This window comes from Rattus norvegicus, chromosome 1 (assembly GCF_036323735.1).
Source record: "Rattus norvegicus strain BN/NHsdMcwi chromosome 1, GRCr8, whole genome shotgun sequence".
NCBI lineage: Eukaryota > Metazoa > Chordata > Mammalia > Rodentia > Muridae > Rattus > Rattus norvegicus.
The window spans coordinates 91,934,993-91,949,407 of record NC_086019.1 but is presented as its reverse complement, the minus strand read 5'-3'; the positions used below and the strand labels follow the sequence as shown (position 1 = coordinate 91,949,407).

Genomic DNA, 14,415 nt, shown 5'->3' with positions numbered 1-14,415 from the left:
ACAACTTAGCATGCAGTGCACACAAACTCGGGCATGAGTGTGTGGCCACACTGGCAAGCATGGGCTGAGCATGTGTAGAACCAGCATGCCTGTACTGAGCATGCTCGCTCCACAGAGCAAGCAATGTGAGCAGAACCACTGCTGTTGGGGGTGGGGAGGGGGGAGGGGCAGGTGGCAGGTGGACTAACATATCTGAACACCAGAGCATGTGCATATGTGAACAACACAGCATGTGCGAGGTCTGAATTTATTCCCACCAGTGCATTTACATGTAGCATGTCTGGAGCGTGAGCGACCAAGCATGCCCGGCCCGTCACAGACATAGAGGTCTAAGCCAGTGGCGCTTTGCAAACTCAAATGGACACACACGTCCAACAAAGAGAGCGTCCTGAGGGTAGATTCCCAAGGAGCCAGGCCTTTGCCTCACCCCCCTGCCTCCTCCCAACCCCCTGTTTTGAGACAAGATCTCATCATAAGCCCAGACTGGTCTTAACCTTGTAATTCTCCTGCCTCAGTCTCCTGAGTGCTCGGAATTACAAACCCACGCCACTATACCAGGTTTAATTTAGTGTATATAAGGAGCAGGTTACAGGCAACAGCAGTTTTTCCCTTCCAGTGGCTGGGCCTCTGGCTTTTCTCCCACAGAGAGGGAGAGGTGGGCCCTGGGTGCCAGCTTGACCCAGTAGGGTGGTGCAGGTTACCCCAGTGGTAACAGGCAGGAGCAGGGTTTGGAACAGTTATTTATTGAAATACACAGAGGCAGGCAGGCCCGGGCACACGCATGGCCAATGGGGTGCAGCCTCTTCCCGACTCACTGGCCTCAGGGACTCGGGCCAGACCCTGACGACCTCCAACATTTAGGGTGGGATACAGACATGTGCCAGGGGCAGGGAAATAGGAACATTCTGGATTTCTATTTTTCTGTAAGAATAATCTGTAGGTTCAGAGGATGGCTCTAAGGTGCCATTTCAGATCAAAAGGGGGGACGCCAGCCCAGCCCAAGAAACGTTAGGGTGAGTCCCCATCAGTGGTGCCCTCCAACATGCTGCAGAAAGCTGGTGGTCCTGGGCGGCCCGTGTGGGTGGGGATGGCGAGCTGGAAGCCCTTGAGCTCGAGACCCCCGGATGCCCTCTAGGGTCCATTCTGGTTCATTTAGCCACTCTCCAGGACAGCCGCTGGGATCAAAGAGCTCAGGGCCTGACCTCTGTGAAGAGGAAGAGAAAAGAACATCAGCAAGAATTATGGGTACCTGCTGAGGTGTGTACCTGTCTACTGGGAGGGGTGAGCAGGCATGAAGGCCCTCACTCCCTGGGTTGACCTTCCCATGTTGCAATAAGGTATTGGAGATGGATGCCTGGGCAGACCAGGCAAATCCTCTGCCTCTGGACCACACCCCCCAGCCCCTCCCTGGGGGATTCTAGGGGGGGGGCTCTACCATTGAGCCACACCCCCAGCCCCCTCCCTGGGGGATTCTAAGCAGGGGCTCTACCATTGAGCCACACCCCCAGCCCCCTCCCTGGGGGATTCTAAGCAGGGGCTCTACCATTGAGCCACACCCCCAGCCCCTCCCTGGGGGATTCTAAGCAGGGGCTCTACCATTGAGCCACACCCCCAGCCCCCTCCCTGGGGGATTCTAAGCAGGGGCTCTACCATTGAGCCACACCCCCAGCCCCTCCCTGGGGGATTCTAGGCGGGGCTCTACCATTGAGCCACAACTCCCAGGCCTTACCAAGGGACTCTAGCAGGGGCTCTACCACAAAATTATATCCCCAGTCCCTCACGTTGGTATGCACTCTGTGTGCCACTGAAGGAGAGTCCCCAGTCTCTCACTGGGCAAGGACTCCACTGCAGAGCTAAATCTGTAGCATTTTTGGAGGGGAGGGAAACTTACTGTTTGCTTTTTGAGATAGGGTCTTGTTATGGCCCCAACTAGACTTGATCTTGAGATGAGCCTCCTGTTTCAGCTTCCTGGGATTACAGTGTACCATACCACCCAGCACCTCACCCATTCCTTAACAAGCCTGTCACTAGGTGTCTGTTTTCTGTCCCATCCTTAGCCTTGTCCAGTCCTGAGGGAATCGGTGTCACCTCGTGCAGGAGGTCAGTGTCTACTGAATCTTAGGCCTGCGTTGAAATGACAAATGCTCTATCTGTAGGAAGCATGGCCCTGTCACCTGTGCGCCACCATTGACTAAATTCTGGGTGCCAGCCTGTGCACCCACTTACCTCAGCATCCATGGGCCTGTCTTTGATGCTGGGTCCATCTCCTTCCCGTTGTGGGATGGCAGACGGCTCTGTGGAAGTCGTGTGGCCTTCTCCTTCTTCCCAACCACTGCCCCTACAGGACCCCGCATCCTCAGGTGAGGCCTGGCTCAGCCGGATGAGGTTACTGAAGTTGGAGTCGGATTTGGAGCCTGCTGGGGCCTTGCGGGCCTTATGGCGGCCAGTCAAGCGGCTGCCGTAGAAGGCCAGGATAGGCTCCGGGCCCGAGTCGGGGACTCGATGGCTGGTAGTGGCTACTTTGAGTGGAGCCAGCATGTCAGAGACCATGTCGGCCCGCGTGTCGCTCCACAGCCCCCGGCGGGCCTCCTGCAGACTCAGGTCATCGAGCTGGTCGATGGCTCTCTGCATTCCGGGAGCCTTGTCCTCCCTGAAGAAGGACCCACTGCCGGTCACACCACCCAGGCCTGCAGTCTCCTCCTCCTCAGCCAGGCGGTAGTAGGGAGGCCCGTCCTCTGCGTTGGCTATGACAGGTGGGGGTGGCTTGCCGTCCACCTGCAGGGACAGCCGACAGCCTCGGAGGGACAGCTGGTAGTAGCGGGTGGCCTCGTGGGCACTACGCAGCTGCTGCATGGACACGAAGGGGTGGCGCAGGGCCGCGCTGGGACTGATGCGCTCGTGAGACTCCCATGTCAGCATGCGTTTGATCAGCTCCACCATGCTCTTGAGGTCCGCGTGTTCCGCCAGTGCCTCCCGGTCTGGAAAACTCAACCGATTCACAGCGCCGCCACCATTCACCGTCTCAATTTGGTCCAAGGATTTGAGCATGTACTTGCGGCGCTCCAGTGGGCGTACCTGGTGGGGTGTGGGAGACACCAGCCGGACATGTATCTGGACTCAGGGCTCCCAAAATCACCTGTTGTGGGAGCCAAATAGTATTGCCCTGGCTTCTGCCCATGATCTGACTTGAAGCTCTCTTGCTGCTTCAATTCTCCAGTTTTTCCTCTTGTACCAGATTTCTTTCTTTCTTTTTTTTTTTTTTTGGAGCTGGGGACCGAACCCAGGGTCTTCCGCCTGCTAGGCAAGCGCTCTACCACTGAGCCAAATCCCCAACCCCTGTTCTTGATTTCTAATCAATCCTTAGCTCTCCCGATGCTACAGGGAGTATGTGTGACCTAACTCCTGCTCCATACTTCACCTAGACCTTCAGTCCAGCCAGAGAGACATGGCCGTGACCTTCAGTTTGGCTGTCCCACCAGATTTGTGGGCCTACCCCAGTCTGACAACCAACTCTTAAGTTTCTGGTTCTCCCCAGGATCTAAACCTATATTGCTCCTGATATAGTATTCCCACGCCTTCCCCCTGTGCGAACTGTCTTCACTCTGCATGCTCCCCTCATACCTTGGTCTCAGCTAGGTAGTCAGCAGAGGACTTGAGCTGCCAGGGGTTGGTGGCATCGGGGTGGGGGTTACGCTTGAAGAAGTGGTGAGCCTTGCGGGCCGCATGCAGCAGATGGGGCTTGGGTAAGCCCTGGGTCTCACAGATGTAGCGCACCTGGTCATACTCATTGTTGCCTGGGTAGAGAGGCCAGCCCAGGTGTAACTCAGCCATGACACAGCCCAGAGACCACACGTCCACCTTCTCGCAGAACGGCAACCCCAACAGGATCTCTGGGGCCCTGTAGAAGCGGGACTGGATGTAAGGCTCCTTCACATAGCGCACCTCACTGAATATGCTGGCCGAGCCAAAGTCGATCACCTGTGGAGGGCAGAGGGCATGCAACACAGGAGAGGTGGGCTGGCAGAGTGGATAAAATAGGCCCCTCCTGAGACTCATCCCTGTGTTTCTCCATGTCTGCCTAGCTCTGAACTGTCCACACTTCCTTTCTTAGGAATGATCCTGTCCCTGTCCTCTAGCTATTGCTTCTGGGTTAGGTGTCTCTATGTCTGATTCTCTGTGCTTGGATTTGTGGCTATAAGAGTTGGGACCCTCCCCCTGCCTGCAGTGCATCCTACACAGTAAGCAAGAATTCTCCCATATCCTCTATCCTCTGTTTGTTGGTTAGTTTTGAGATAGGGTCTCATGTAGCCCAGGCTGGCTTCAACCTGGTTATGTAGCCAAGGATACCCTTGAACTCCTGTTCTCCTTTCTCCAAGGGCTGGGGTTATAACAGTGCATCACCACACCCAGCTCCCAGCTATGACTTTAACATCATTTCACATAGTCTATATTTCTTTTTTTTTTTTAAGATTTATTTAGGGGCTGGGGATTTAGCTCAGTGGTAGAGCGCTTACCTAGGAAGCGCAAGGCCCTGGGTTCGGTCCCCAGCTCCGAAAAAAAAAAAAAAAGATTTATTTATCATATACAAGTACACTGTAGCTGTCTTCAGACACCAGAAGAGAGCATCAGATCCCATTACAGATGGTTGTGAGCCACCATGTGGTTGCTGGGAATTGAACTCAGGACCTCTGGAAGAACAGTCTGTGCTCTTAACTTCTGAGCCATCTCTCCAGCCCACATAATCTATATTTCATTTAGGGGGGTTGTGTGTGTTGGGGAAGGGCTTATATGCATATGTGGGTGTCATCACCCATGTGTGCATGTTTGGGGCAAAGGCCCTCTATCTTCCTCTTCCACTGTAACCGTACTTTTTGAGGCAGGGTCTCTCCAGGAACCTGAATCTCGGGTTCATCATTGGCCAGATGGCTGGGCGACTGAGCCCTCAGGATCCTCTGTCTGCCCTTACAAGCCCTTGGTCCTGGGATTATAAAGACAAGCCCAGCTATTATGGGGTTGCTGGGGATCTGAATTTAGGATCTTCTGCTTGTGTTCAGCAAACACTTAACCAACTGGACCTGAGAGATGGCTCAGTGGTTAAGAGAGAGCACTGGCTGCTCTTGCAGGGGATCCAGGTTTGGTTCCCAGCATCTGCATGGCAGCTCGCACCTGTCTGTAACTCTAGCTCCAGGAGAGCCAAAGCCCTCTGGCCTTTTAGAACACCATACATCCATACACAGGCACTCACTCATAAAAATAAAATAAATGGGGGTTGGGGATTTAGTTCAGTGGTAGAGCACTTGCCTAGCAAGCACAAGGCCCTGGGTTCAGTCCCCAGCTCCAAAAAAAAAAAAAAAAAGAAATAATAAAATTAAATAAAATTAAATGAAAAAAAAATAGAATTCCAGTCTCATGATAAGAACTTTGTATTTCACTCAAGGTTTTGTTTCTAGAGGCCTGGATCTAGTGCTTGGCACATTGTAGGGTTCAGGAAAGAATGGATGATAAATGAGTGGGCCTTTTAAAGATTTATTTATTTAATATAACACACACACACACACACACACACACACACACACACACACACACTGTCGCTGTCTTCAGACACACCAGAAGAGGGCATTAGATCCCATTACAGATGGTTGTGAGCCACCATGTGGATGCCAGGATTTGAACTCAGGACTGAGTAAGCGTTTTAGACCAATCAGTATTTTCCTCCTTTGATTTGTGTGTCTGTCTTCCATGGTCCTGGAGATTGAACTTTAGGCCTCACGAATATGAGGTAAACATTCTACTACTGAGCTAGGCTCCCAACTTTTTTTTTTTTGGTAAGAATCGTTTAGGTTTATTTTTATTTTTTGTGTGTTTTTGTGCCCTCAAGAATTCGTGCAGATGAGTGTTGGAATCCTCGGAGACCAAATTAATCAAATGCCCCTCGAGCTGAAATTACAGGTAGTTGTGGACTGTCTAGTATGGATGCTGGGAAACCAACATGGGTCCTCTGCAAGAGCAGTCGGGCAGTTAACCACCTAGTCCCTTTCCAGCCAGCTCCGGGCCTTTTCAAAGGTGTTTAGGTGTTCTGTTTTGCTTTGTTTTCTTTTGTTTTGAGACAGCCCTGGCTATCCTACAAATCACTCTATAGATCAGGCTAGCCTTGACAGACAGATACCTGCCTGTCTCCTGAGTGCTGGGATTAAAGGTGTGTGCCATCTCGCCTGGCATAGTTTGGTCTTTTGAGATAGGGTTTCATGTATCCCAGACTAGCTTCATACTCAGCTGAAGAAGCAGTTGGAGAGAGAAAAAGACGAGAGAGAGAGAGAGAGAGAGAGAGAGAGAGAGAGAGAGAGAGAGAGCGCCAACAGTGGTGGTGGCACATGCTTTTAATCGAGATTGGCACTTGGGAGATCGAGGCAGAGGCAGGTGGATCTCTGAGTTCTAGGCCAACCAGGTCTACAGAGTGAGTTTAAGGACAGCCAGCACTACACAGAGAAACCCTGTCTTGAAAAAAAAAAACATATACGTGTGTGTGTGAGAGAGAGACTTGTGTAGTCTCAGGTGACTATGAACTGCCCCCCTCCAGACTGAGGTCACAGGTGAGTACCACCACTCTGGGCCTTTACTTTTAGGCTGAGGACTCTGGCCGTAGGTTTTTGAGGCAGACCTCGAATTCATGATATTCCTGCCTTAGAAGCCTAAGTATCTGGGATTATAGGCATGTATCACCAGGCTGGCTCCCTTATACACACACACACACACACACACACACACACACACACACACACACACATATGGTTTTTTTCTTTTTTCTTTTTTTTTTTTTTTCGGAGCTGGGGACCGAACCCAGGGCCTTGTGCTTGTTAGGCAAGCGCTCTACCACTGAGCTAAATCCCCAACCCCGGTTTTTTTTCAAGACAGGGTTTCTCTGTGTAGTGCTGGCTGTCCTTAAACTCACTCTGTAGACCTGGTTGGCCTAGAACTCAGAGATCCACCTGCCTCTGCCTCGATCTCCCAAGTGCCGATCTCGATTAAAAACATGTGCCACCACCACTGGTGGCGCTCTCTCTCTCTCTCTCTCTCTCTCTCTCTCTCTCTCTCTCTCTCTTCCTCTCTCTCTCTCTTTCTCTCTTTCTCTCTCTCCAACTGCCTCTTCAGCTAATCTCTCATCTCCCAGTGTCTCTATCTTTGTTTCTGTGTCATGGACTGTAAAGTTACCACCCTGAAAGCCAAGTCATCTAGGATGATCACCATCAGACACTGAAAGCCCTGAAAGGCCTTTGCCCCGTTACAGATTCTTGGTAATCCATGGGCCATGGGCAGGAGCCTGTCTTCCCCCTTGCCACCAGGTGGCACTCTGCCAGTCTTACTGTGAATCCCTGTGACTCATAGCTTCCCTCTCCTCTGCCTTGCATTTAGCCCCCCACCCACCTCCATGCACACAGGGCAATCGTGAAATGGTTATTAGTCTGGACTCAGCACCCCCTAGGGCTTCAGTGACACTGAGTGTTGACCCAGGGTTTGTGAGGTCCCTTCATTCTGAAAGAACTGGAGGGGTGCAAGGGACCCCCAGGTGCTGTGTGAGCCCCGTTAGGTCTACAGAGATCTCTTCCTCTAAGCTCACTGTCCTCCCATCCCTCAGGGCAGAAATGCCCATCTCTGCCTGTCTCTGTGTCTCTAGCATACATTCAGTGGGGTGCTGGGAGAGGCATAGTATAGGCAGCTTTGGTCCAGCCCTGCCCTTGGGTGATGCTGCCAGCTTAGTCATCTCCAGTGTCTTGCTGACAGATAAGCAGGCAAAGAAGTGGGATCTAGGGGGAAGAGGGGACAGCTTAGGTGCCCACTCGGGGTCAGGAACAGAGGGTCAAACAACCTAGCTTGCATTTGTTTAGATCAGCAGGCTCTGGTTCAAGTTGAGTTCTCTCTACCTCTCTCACACTTTTTTTAAAAATGATTTATTTATTTTATCTATATGAATACAGTGAGCTGTCTTCAGACACACCAGAAGAGGGCACCCCATCACAGATGGTTGTGAGCCACCATGTAGTTGCTGGGATTTAAACTCAGGACCTCTGGAAGAGCAGTCAGTGCTCTTAACCACTGAGCCATCTCTCCAGCCCTCACTTGTTTTTTGGACAGGGTCTCAAGTAGTGCAGACAGACCTTCAAAGTGCAGGCTAGGGTTGGGGATTTAGTTCAGTGGTAGAGCACTTGCCTAGCAAGCACAAGGCCCTGGGTTCGGTCCTCAGCTCTGGAAAAAAAATAAAGAAAGTGCAGGTTAGACTTGAACCTGTTTCACAGCCAAGGATGACCTTGAGTTTTTAATCCATGTACCTCCACCTGTGCAGGTACCTACTGGAATTATAGGTGTCTGCCATTATGCCCAGCTCTCCCTCGCACTTCTTCCTTTTTAAACTTAATTTAAACTTTAATTAATTTAATTTCCTTTTTTAAAAAAAAGATCCATTATATATTATACTTATATTATATATAAGTACACTACAGCTGTCTTCAGACACACCAGAAGAGGGCATCAGATCTCATTATAGATGGTTGTGAGCCACCATGTGGTTGCTGGGATTTGAACTCAGGACCTCTGGAAGAGCAGTCAGTGCTCTTAACCATGAGCCACCTCTCCAGCCCTTCTCCTGCCCTCCAATTTAATTTCCTTTTTTAATTTAGTGAGGGGGAATATGTAAACACAGTGGTATATGTGTAGAGGTCAGAGGATAGCTTCTGGGGGTCAGGGAGTCAGTTCTGTGCTCCCACCATGTGGGTTCTGTCTACTGAACTCAAGTTCTTAGGCTTGGCAGCAAGCACCTCTACTGGCTGAGCCTTCTTGCTAGCCCTTATTTGTCTAAACGTGTGTGTGTACATGTGCGTATGCATGTGCACACATGTGTCATCACGCATGCATTGGATGTCTTCTTGTATCACTCTCTGCCTCCACTGCTATTACAGATGTGCTGCCACAGCCGTCTTTTTATGGGGCAGCTAGGGGTCTGCACTGAGGTCCTCATGCTTGTTCAGTGGGGACTTTACTGTCTGAGCATCTCCCCAGCCTCTCTCCCTCATAGTATGATACCCATTGACCAATTCTGTTGTCTCTAGCTCTAAAATCTGCCCAGAATCCAAAACATTCCAGATACATCTTTTACCTGGGACTCCCACTTGGATCATTCCATCTACCTCCTCGGTCCTACTTCCCTCCAAAATGAGAACCTACGTCCGAGCACGTCCTTCTCCTCTGAATTCATCTATAAGCTTAAGGATCTTCCATGAGTTTGAAGCCTGCCTGGTCTCCATAGCAAATTTAAGGCAAGCCAAGGATACATTGTGAAACCATGGGTATATATAATATATACCATCCATATATATGTGTGTGTGTGCATGTGTGTGTATGCATACACACATATATACATATATACATATATATGTGTGTATATATATGTATATTATATATGTATGTGTGTATGTATTTTTTTTCCAAAGTAAAACCACTCTTGACTGTGCCTATGAGGATTTGTACAATCCCACCCCTACCTCCCTGACATCATTTTCTCCCTCTTGGTGTCCCCATCATTCTGCTTCTACTCCACAGGACTCCCTTGTGTGTTGCTAGAATACTTAAACATGCTCCTACCTCAGAGCCTTTGTACTGGCTGTTCCTTCTACCTGGAAACTCTTCCCTTCTTCCATGGCCTCTCTTCCCCTCAAGACTTCCCTCCCTGTCCACCACTTCCTGTGTCTGAGCAGTTCCCCACATCCTCTCTCCTGTTCTCTCTGTCCTCACATCCACAACACACTGTACTCCTTACCCTGCTCCTGTCTCCTCCACTACAATGCCAGACCCACAAGGCCCAGACCTGAGGCAGAAGAGGTAAACTGGATGGAACAGGGTTGGGGAGGCTCCAGGGCCCAGAGGGGAAGCACAGAAGACCCCCAGTCCTCAACAGAAAGGACCTCAGAGACGAGATGGAGAAGCCAGGCATGGTGGCGAATCCCTGAAATCCTGATACTTGGGAGGGAGAACCCACTCAAATTCCAGACCAGCCTGGATGCCATGAGAGCCTGTCTTCAAAAAACAAAACACGACAGAGTGAGCTGGCTGTGGTGACTTGGGTGACTAGCACTTAGGTAGCAGAGACAGGGAGGGCAGGTAGGTCATGAGTTCAAGTCATCCTTAGCTACACAGTGGGTTCAAGGCTAGCCTGAGCCACATCAGCACTGTCTCAAAAACAAAACAAAACAAAGAACTGGGATGGGATATAGAAGATGGCTAGACAGCACCAAGGAGGGGCAGCTTGGGGTTCAGGAACTGACTGGGGAGACCCGTGTGTTAGCAGAGCATCCCAGGACTAAGCAAAGCTGTTCCCACGTAGCTTCACTCACCTTTACCCTGAAGGGGCAGCGGGTCTGATCTACCAACATAATGTTTTCTGGCTTGAGGTCAGCATGGATGATAGCCAACTCCTTGAGCCGGGCCAGCGCTCTTAGGACCTGCAGTGTGACAGTTCGGATGTGCCTGGCAGGGAGGGGTGCGAAGTTGTTCTCTTTCTGGAACTCAAAGAGGTTTTGCTCCAATAGCTCAAAGACCAGGTAGAACTTGAGGGCATCATGGAAGAATTCAAGGAAGCGGATGACGTGGGCCTCGTCGGGGTCCAGGCCTCGTACACAGCGCAGCAGCTTCAACTCATTCTTGATGATACGGCTTCGGTACGCGTCGTTCTTCAAGATCTTGATGGCCACCATTTCTCCTGTACTCCGACGCCAGCCCTTGGCCACCTCTCCAAAAGTGCCCTTGCCCAGGACTTCAATGATGTCGTAACAGTCAGTCTCTGACTGGATGGTGGCCATGGTGCCCTGGCTGCCAGTCACTACTCTGCCTTTACTCCTGAACGACTGGCTTGGTTGCCTAGACCTCCCAACCTGATGATCGCCCCTAGCTAGTCCTCCTAGTGGGGGAAAGATAACCACACTTCTCTCTCTCTCTATGAGTTCAGCCCCTGTCTCTCTGACGCCCCTTGACCCCCTTGGCCACACGGTGAGTCTACCAGGGGCTGCACCCCTCCCCCAAAGCCCTCTTGGCTTGGGATGAGGGGGCTCAGGCCCCCCTGAATGGCTTCCAGCGTTGCTGAGTGGCTTTGATTCTGTTGTTAGAGACCTGAGTCCCGGGCTGGAATGGAGGGGGTGGGGTGCCAGGCTGGGACCCCTCCCCCACCCGCTGACGGAATCCTGTAGGAGCTGACAGGGTGGACTCAGAGAGACTTTTTTAGTCGTTGACCTTGGGAGTTCAGAAATGGGACATGTGGGAATGAAGGAAGTTTGAGACTCTGTGTGTGTGTGTGTGTGTGTGTGTGTGTGTGTGTGTGTGTGTGTGTGTGTGTGTGTAACATGGAGAGGATGTGTAGAGAGAGTAAGGTCCAGGTTGTAAGAGGCACTGAATGCAGGCTAAAAAGTTTCAACAGGACACTGGGGAGCCATGAAGGAGCTTTAAGCAAGGGAATGACCACTTGATCAGCATGCAGAAAAGCAAACTGGAGAAGGCAAGAAAGGAGGCCCCAGACCTCTCAAGGAGGCTAAGGCAGGACCCAGGCAGATGAGGCTAGTGAAGGGTTCAGGCACTGATGGGTAAGACCCTCGATGAGGCAGGAGCAGGCTGATACACCAAAAAGGTTAGGTTTCTATGACAAGGTGTGTAGGGCATTCCCTGAAGAGGTGACACGGACAAGGGACATTAGGTGCGAGAGGACACTGAGATCGGGTTCGAGAAATTGATGTTAAACAAAGGCAAAAACATCTCCATTTCTCCCTGACTTGGTTTTTCTCTTCTATACATTTTCTATTCAAGACGTGGTTTGGTTTGGTTTGGTTTGAAGTCAGGGTCTTACTGTACAGCCCTGGCTGGCCTGGAACACACAGAGATCCACCTGCCTCTGCCTCCCAAGTACCGGATACACCAATCACACCTGGCCATTTTTTTATTAAAATGTTTTAAATAATTTATTTAATTTTATTTATTCACTTTACATCACCCTTACTGCCCCACCCCCAGGCCATTAAAAAAAAAAAACTTTTCCTTTCTGTTTTAGATTTACTCTATTCTTTTGTGTGTATAGTGTTCACCTGTATGTATGTATGTATGTATGTATGTATGTATGTATGTATATGCACCAAGTGCATGCCTGATGCCCTCAAAGGTCAGAAGAGGACATCATATCCCCTGTGACTAGAGTTACAGATGGTTGTGAGCTTCAAGGTGGGTGCTGGAAATCCAAACCAGGTTCTCTGTAAGAGCAACAAGTGTTCTCTTTTGTTTTTTTTTGGAGACGGGGTTTCTCTGTGTAGTGTTGGCTGTCTTGGAACTCTGTAGACTTGGCTGGCCTCAAATTCAGAGAGCTCTGCCTGCCTCCACCTCCTGACGGCTGGGATTAAAGGTGAGCAGGGAACCAAAGGTTTTTTTAGGGCTGGAGAGATGGCTCAGTGGTTAACTGTTCTTCCAGAGGTCCTGAGTTCAATTCCCCAGCCACCACATGGTGGCTCACAACCATCTGTAACAGGATCGATGCCCTCTTCTGGTGTGTCTGAAGACAGCTACAGCATGCTCGTATAAAATAAATAAATCTTAGGTTTTTTAGAGCCCTCATGCTTAAGTCAGTCACTTGGGAGGCAGAGACCCTCAGAGACAGGATAGGAACTGCCATACACACATTTCCAGTATTTGGTGTATGACGAAGCATCACCAGAAGCTTCCCCAATGGCTGGCTCCCCCAGGGAAATGGAGGGGTGCCTGGGAGCTCTGAGACTAGGTATGGAAACCATAGACAATGAGGCAGCTTGCCAGGCAGTGGTGGTGCACGCCCTAAATCCCAGCGCTCGGGAGGCAGATGCAGGCAGATCTCAGTGAGCCTGGTCTACAGAGTTCCAGGGCATCCAAGGCTGAAAAGCCCTCTCTTGAAAAACCAAATAAAAAAAATTAAAATAAAATGATGATGATGATGATGATGAAGGTGGTGAAGGCTGACATTTTGAATTGAAGTCAGAAGGGAAAGGAACACACTCGGGGGAGTCGAGGAAAGCTTGCTGGCAGTGAGCAACAACAACAACAAAAGAGCTGGAAAAGAGCTGGTGTGGGAAGTCCAAATGCTGTGGGGGAGTCCCCCACAGTTGAGGAGAACGCCTGTTAAGTGTGGTGGAGACGAAGGACCAGTGACTTGAGTGAGGAGCAGGGGCTGGAATGGGCGAGAGCCCCTGGCCTTCCTTTTCTGTAATGGAAGTTTGCAATCCCATGAGCGTGTGTGTGTGTGTGTGTGTGTGTGTGTGTGTGTGTGTGTGTGTGTGTGTGACACTTGGGCTGAACTTGGAGCCCCAGGAGCTGAGGCTCAGCGGCATTGGCTGCTCTGGAGCCTGGGCCTGGTCCTAAAAGGCAGCCAAGTATTTGAAGTTGAGGCTCTGAAACCTTGATTCCAAAGAAAGAACCAGGAGGAGCCTCTTGGGGTGGAGCCCTAAGTGCACAGGGCAGTTGAACCAGAAAGACAGGAAAGGGAGCATGAAACCTGGCCTGGTGGCCTTAGTGGCATGAATCTGTAATACTAGCTAGTCTCAGAAGGCTGAGGCAGGAGGAATGAAAGCAACCGTACAAAGTGAGATCAAAGCCAGCTCTGGGAACTTAGTGAAACTTGCCATTAAAGCTTATGGAGTCGGGTGTAGTTCGGTTGGTACTTGTCTTGCCTGGCTGGGATCATAAGCTGAGATCCCAGCACTATGTAAACCACGCATGTGGGCACATTCCTCCAATCCCGTTCTTGGGAGCTAGAGGCAGGCGTGAGGATAAAACACTGAGGTCATCCATGGCTACAGAGTTTGAAATCTGTCTGGGTTATATGAGACTGTTTCAAAAAAAGAAAAAGAAAAACAAACGAGCCAAGGGGACAGGGGAGATGGGTCAGTAATTAGGAGTACTGGCTGCTCTTCCAGAGGACCTGGGTGCATCCTTGCACCCACATGGTGGCTCACAAGCATCTGGAATTTCAGGCTTCCGCAGGCACGAGGCATACATACATACATACAATGCACAGACCAAACACCCATACCCATAAAATAATAAATTAAAAAATGTTTTTAGTGTAGTTCTGGGGTAGGACCCAGCATACATGAAAGCCCTGAAGCACAATTCCCAGAAGTAAAATGAAGTGTTGCTTATGGAAAGGGAAGACGGACAAGAGCTCACCTGCAGAGGACAACTGACTCTCCACAGAGGGTCCCTGCTGTCCCCTGCTGTACTCTGCTGGGCTCTCTCTAAAGGTCCTTCCCAAAGGCTTCTGGGAACTATGAAGGGCGTGGCAGATACTTGCCAGCACTGAGAGGCTGAGGCTGCTAAATTTTTTTAAATTTATTTTATTTATTATGTATACAGCTTTCTGTC

General features: G+C 50.4%; 1 protein-coding gene across 1 annotated transcript; it reads right to left on the bottom strand.

The window, feature by feature from the left end:
• Positions 1–727: 727 nt before the first annotated feature.
• On the bottom strand, positions 728–11,100 carry Hipk4 (homeodomain interacting protein kinase 4). Its single transcript, NM_001024776.1, has 4 exons — positions 10,383–11,100; positions 3,622–3,978; positions 2,227–3,075; positions 728–1,204 (listed from the first exon to the last, which is right to left on the bottom strand). The coding sequence occupies exons 1-4, from the start codon at positions 10,845–10,847 to the stop codon at positions 1,025–1,027; spliced, it is 1,851 nt and encodes a 616-aa protein (NP_001019947.1). The 5' UTR covers positions 10,848–11,100; the 3' UTR covers positions 728–1,024.
• Positions 11,101–14,415: the final 3,315 nt, after the last annotated feature.

What these genes read in the sequence shown, in the direction of transcription:
- Hipk4 (NM_001024776.1), bottom strand. Translation starts at nt 10,847, where the DNA reads ATGGCCACCATCCAGTCAGAGACTGACTGTTACGACATCATTGAAGTC. An exon ending in ACTACCTAGCTGAGACCAAG is followed by an intron (nt 3,076 to 3,621) that starts GTATGAGGGGAG and finishes ACACCCCACCAG; the next exon opens with GTACGCCCACTGGAGCGCCG. An exon ending in ACAGGCCCATGGATGCTGAG is followed by an intron (nt 1,205 to 2,226) that starts GTAAGTGGGTGC and finishes TCCTCTTCACAG; the next exon opens with AGGTCAGGCCCTGAGCTCTT.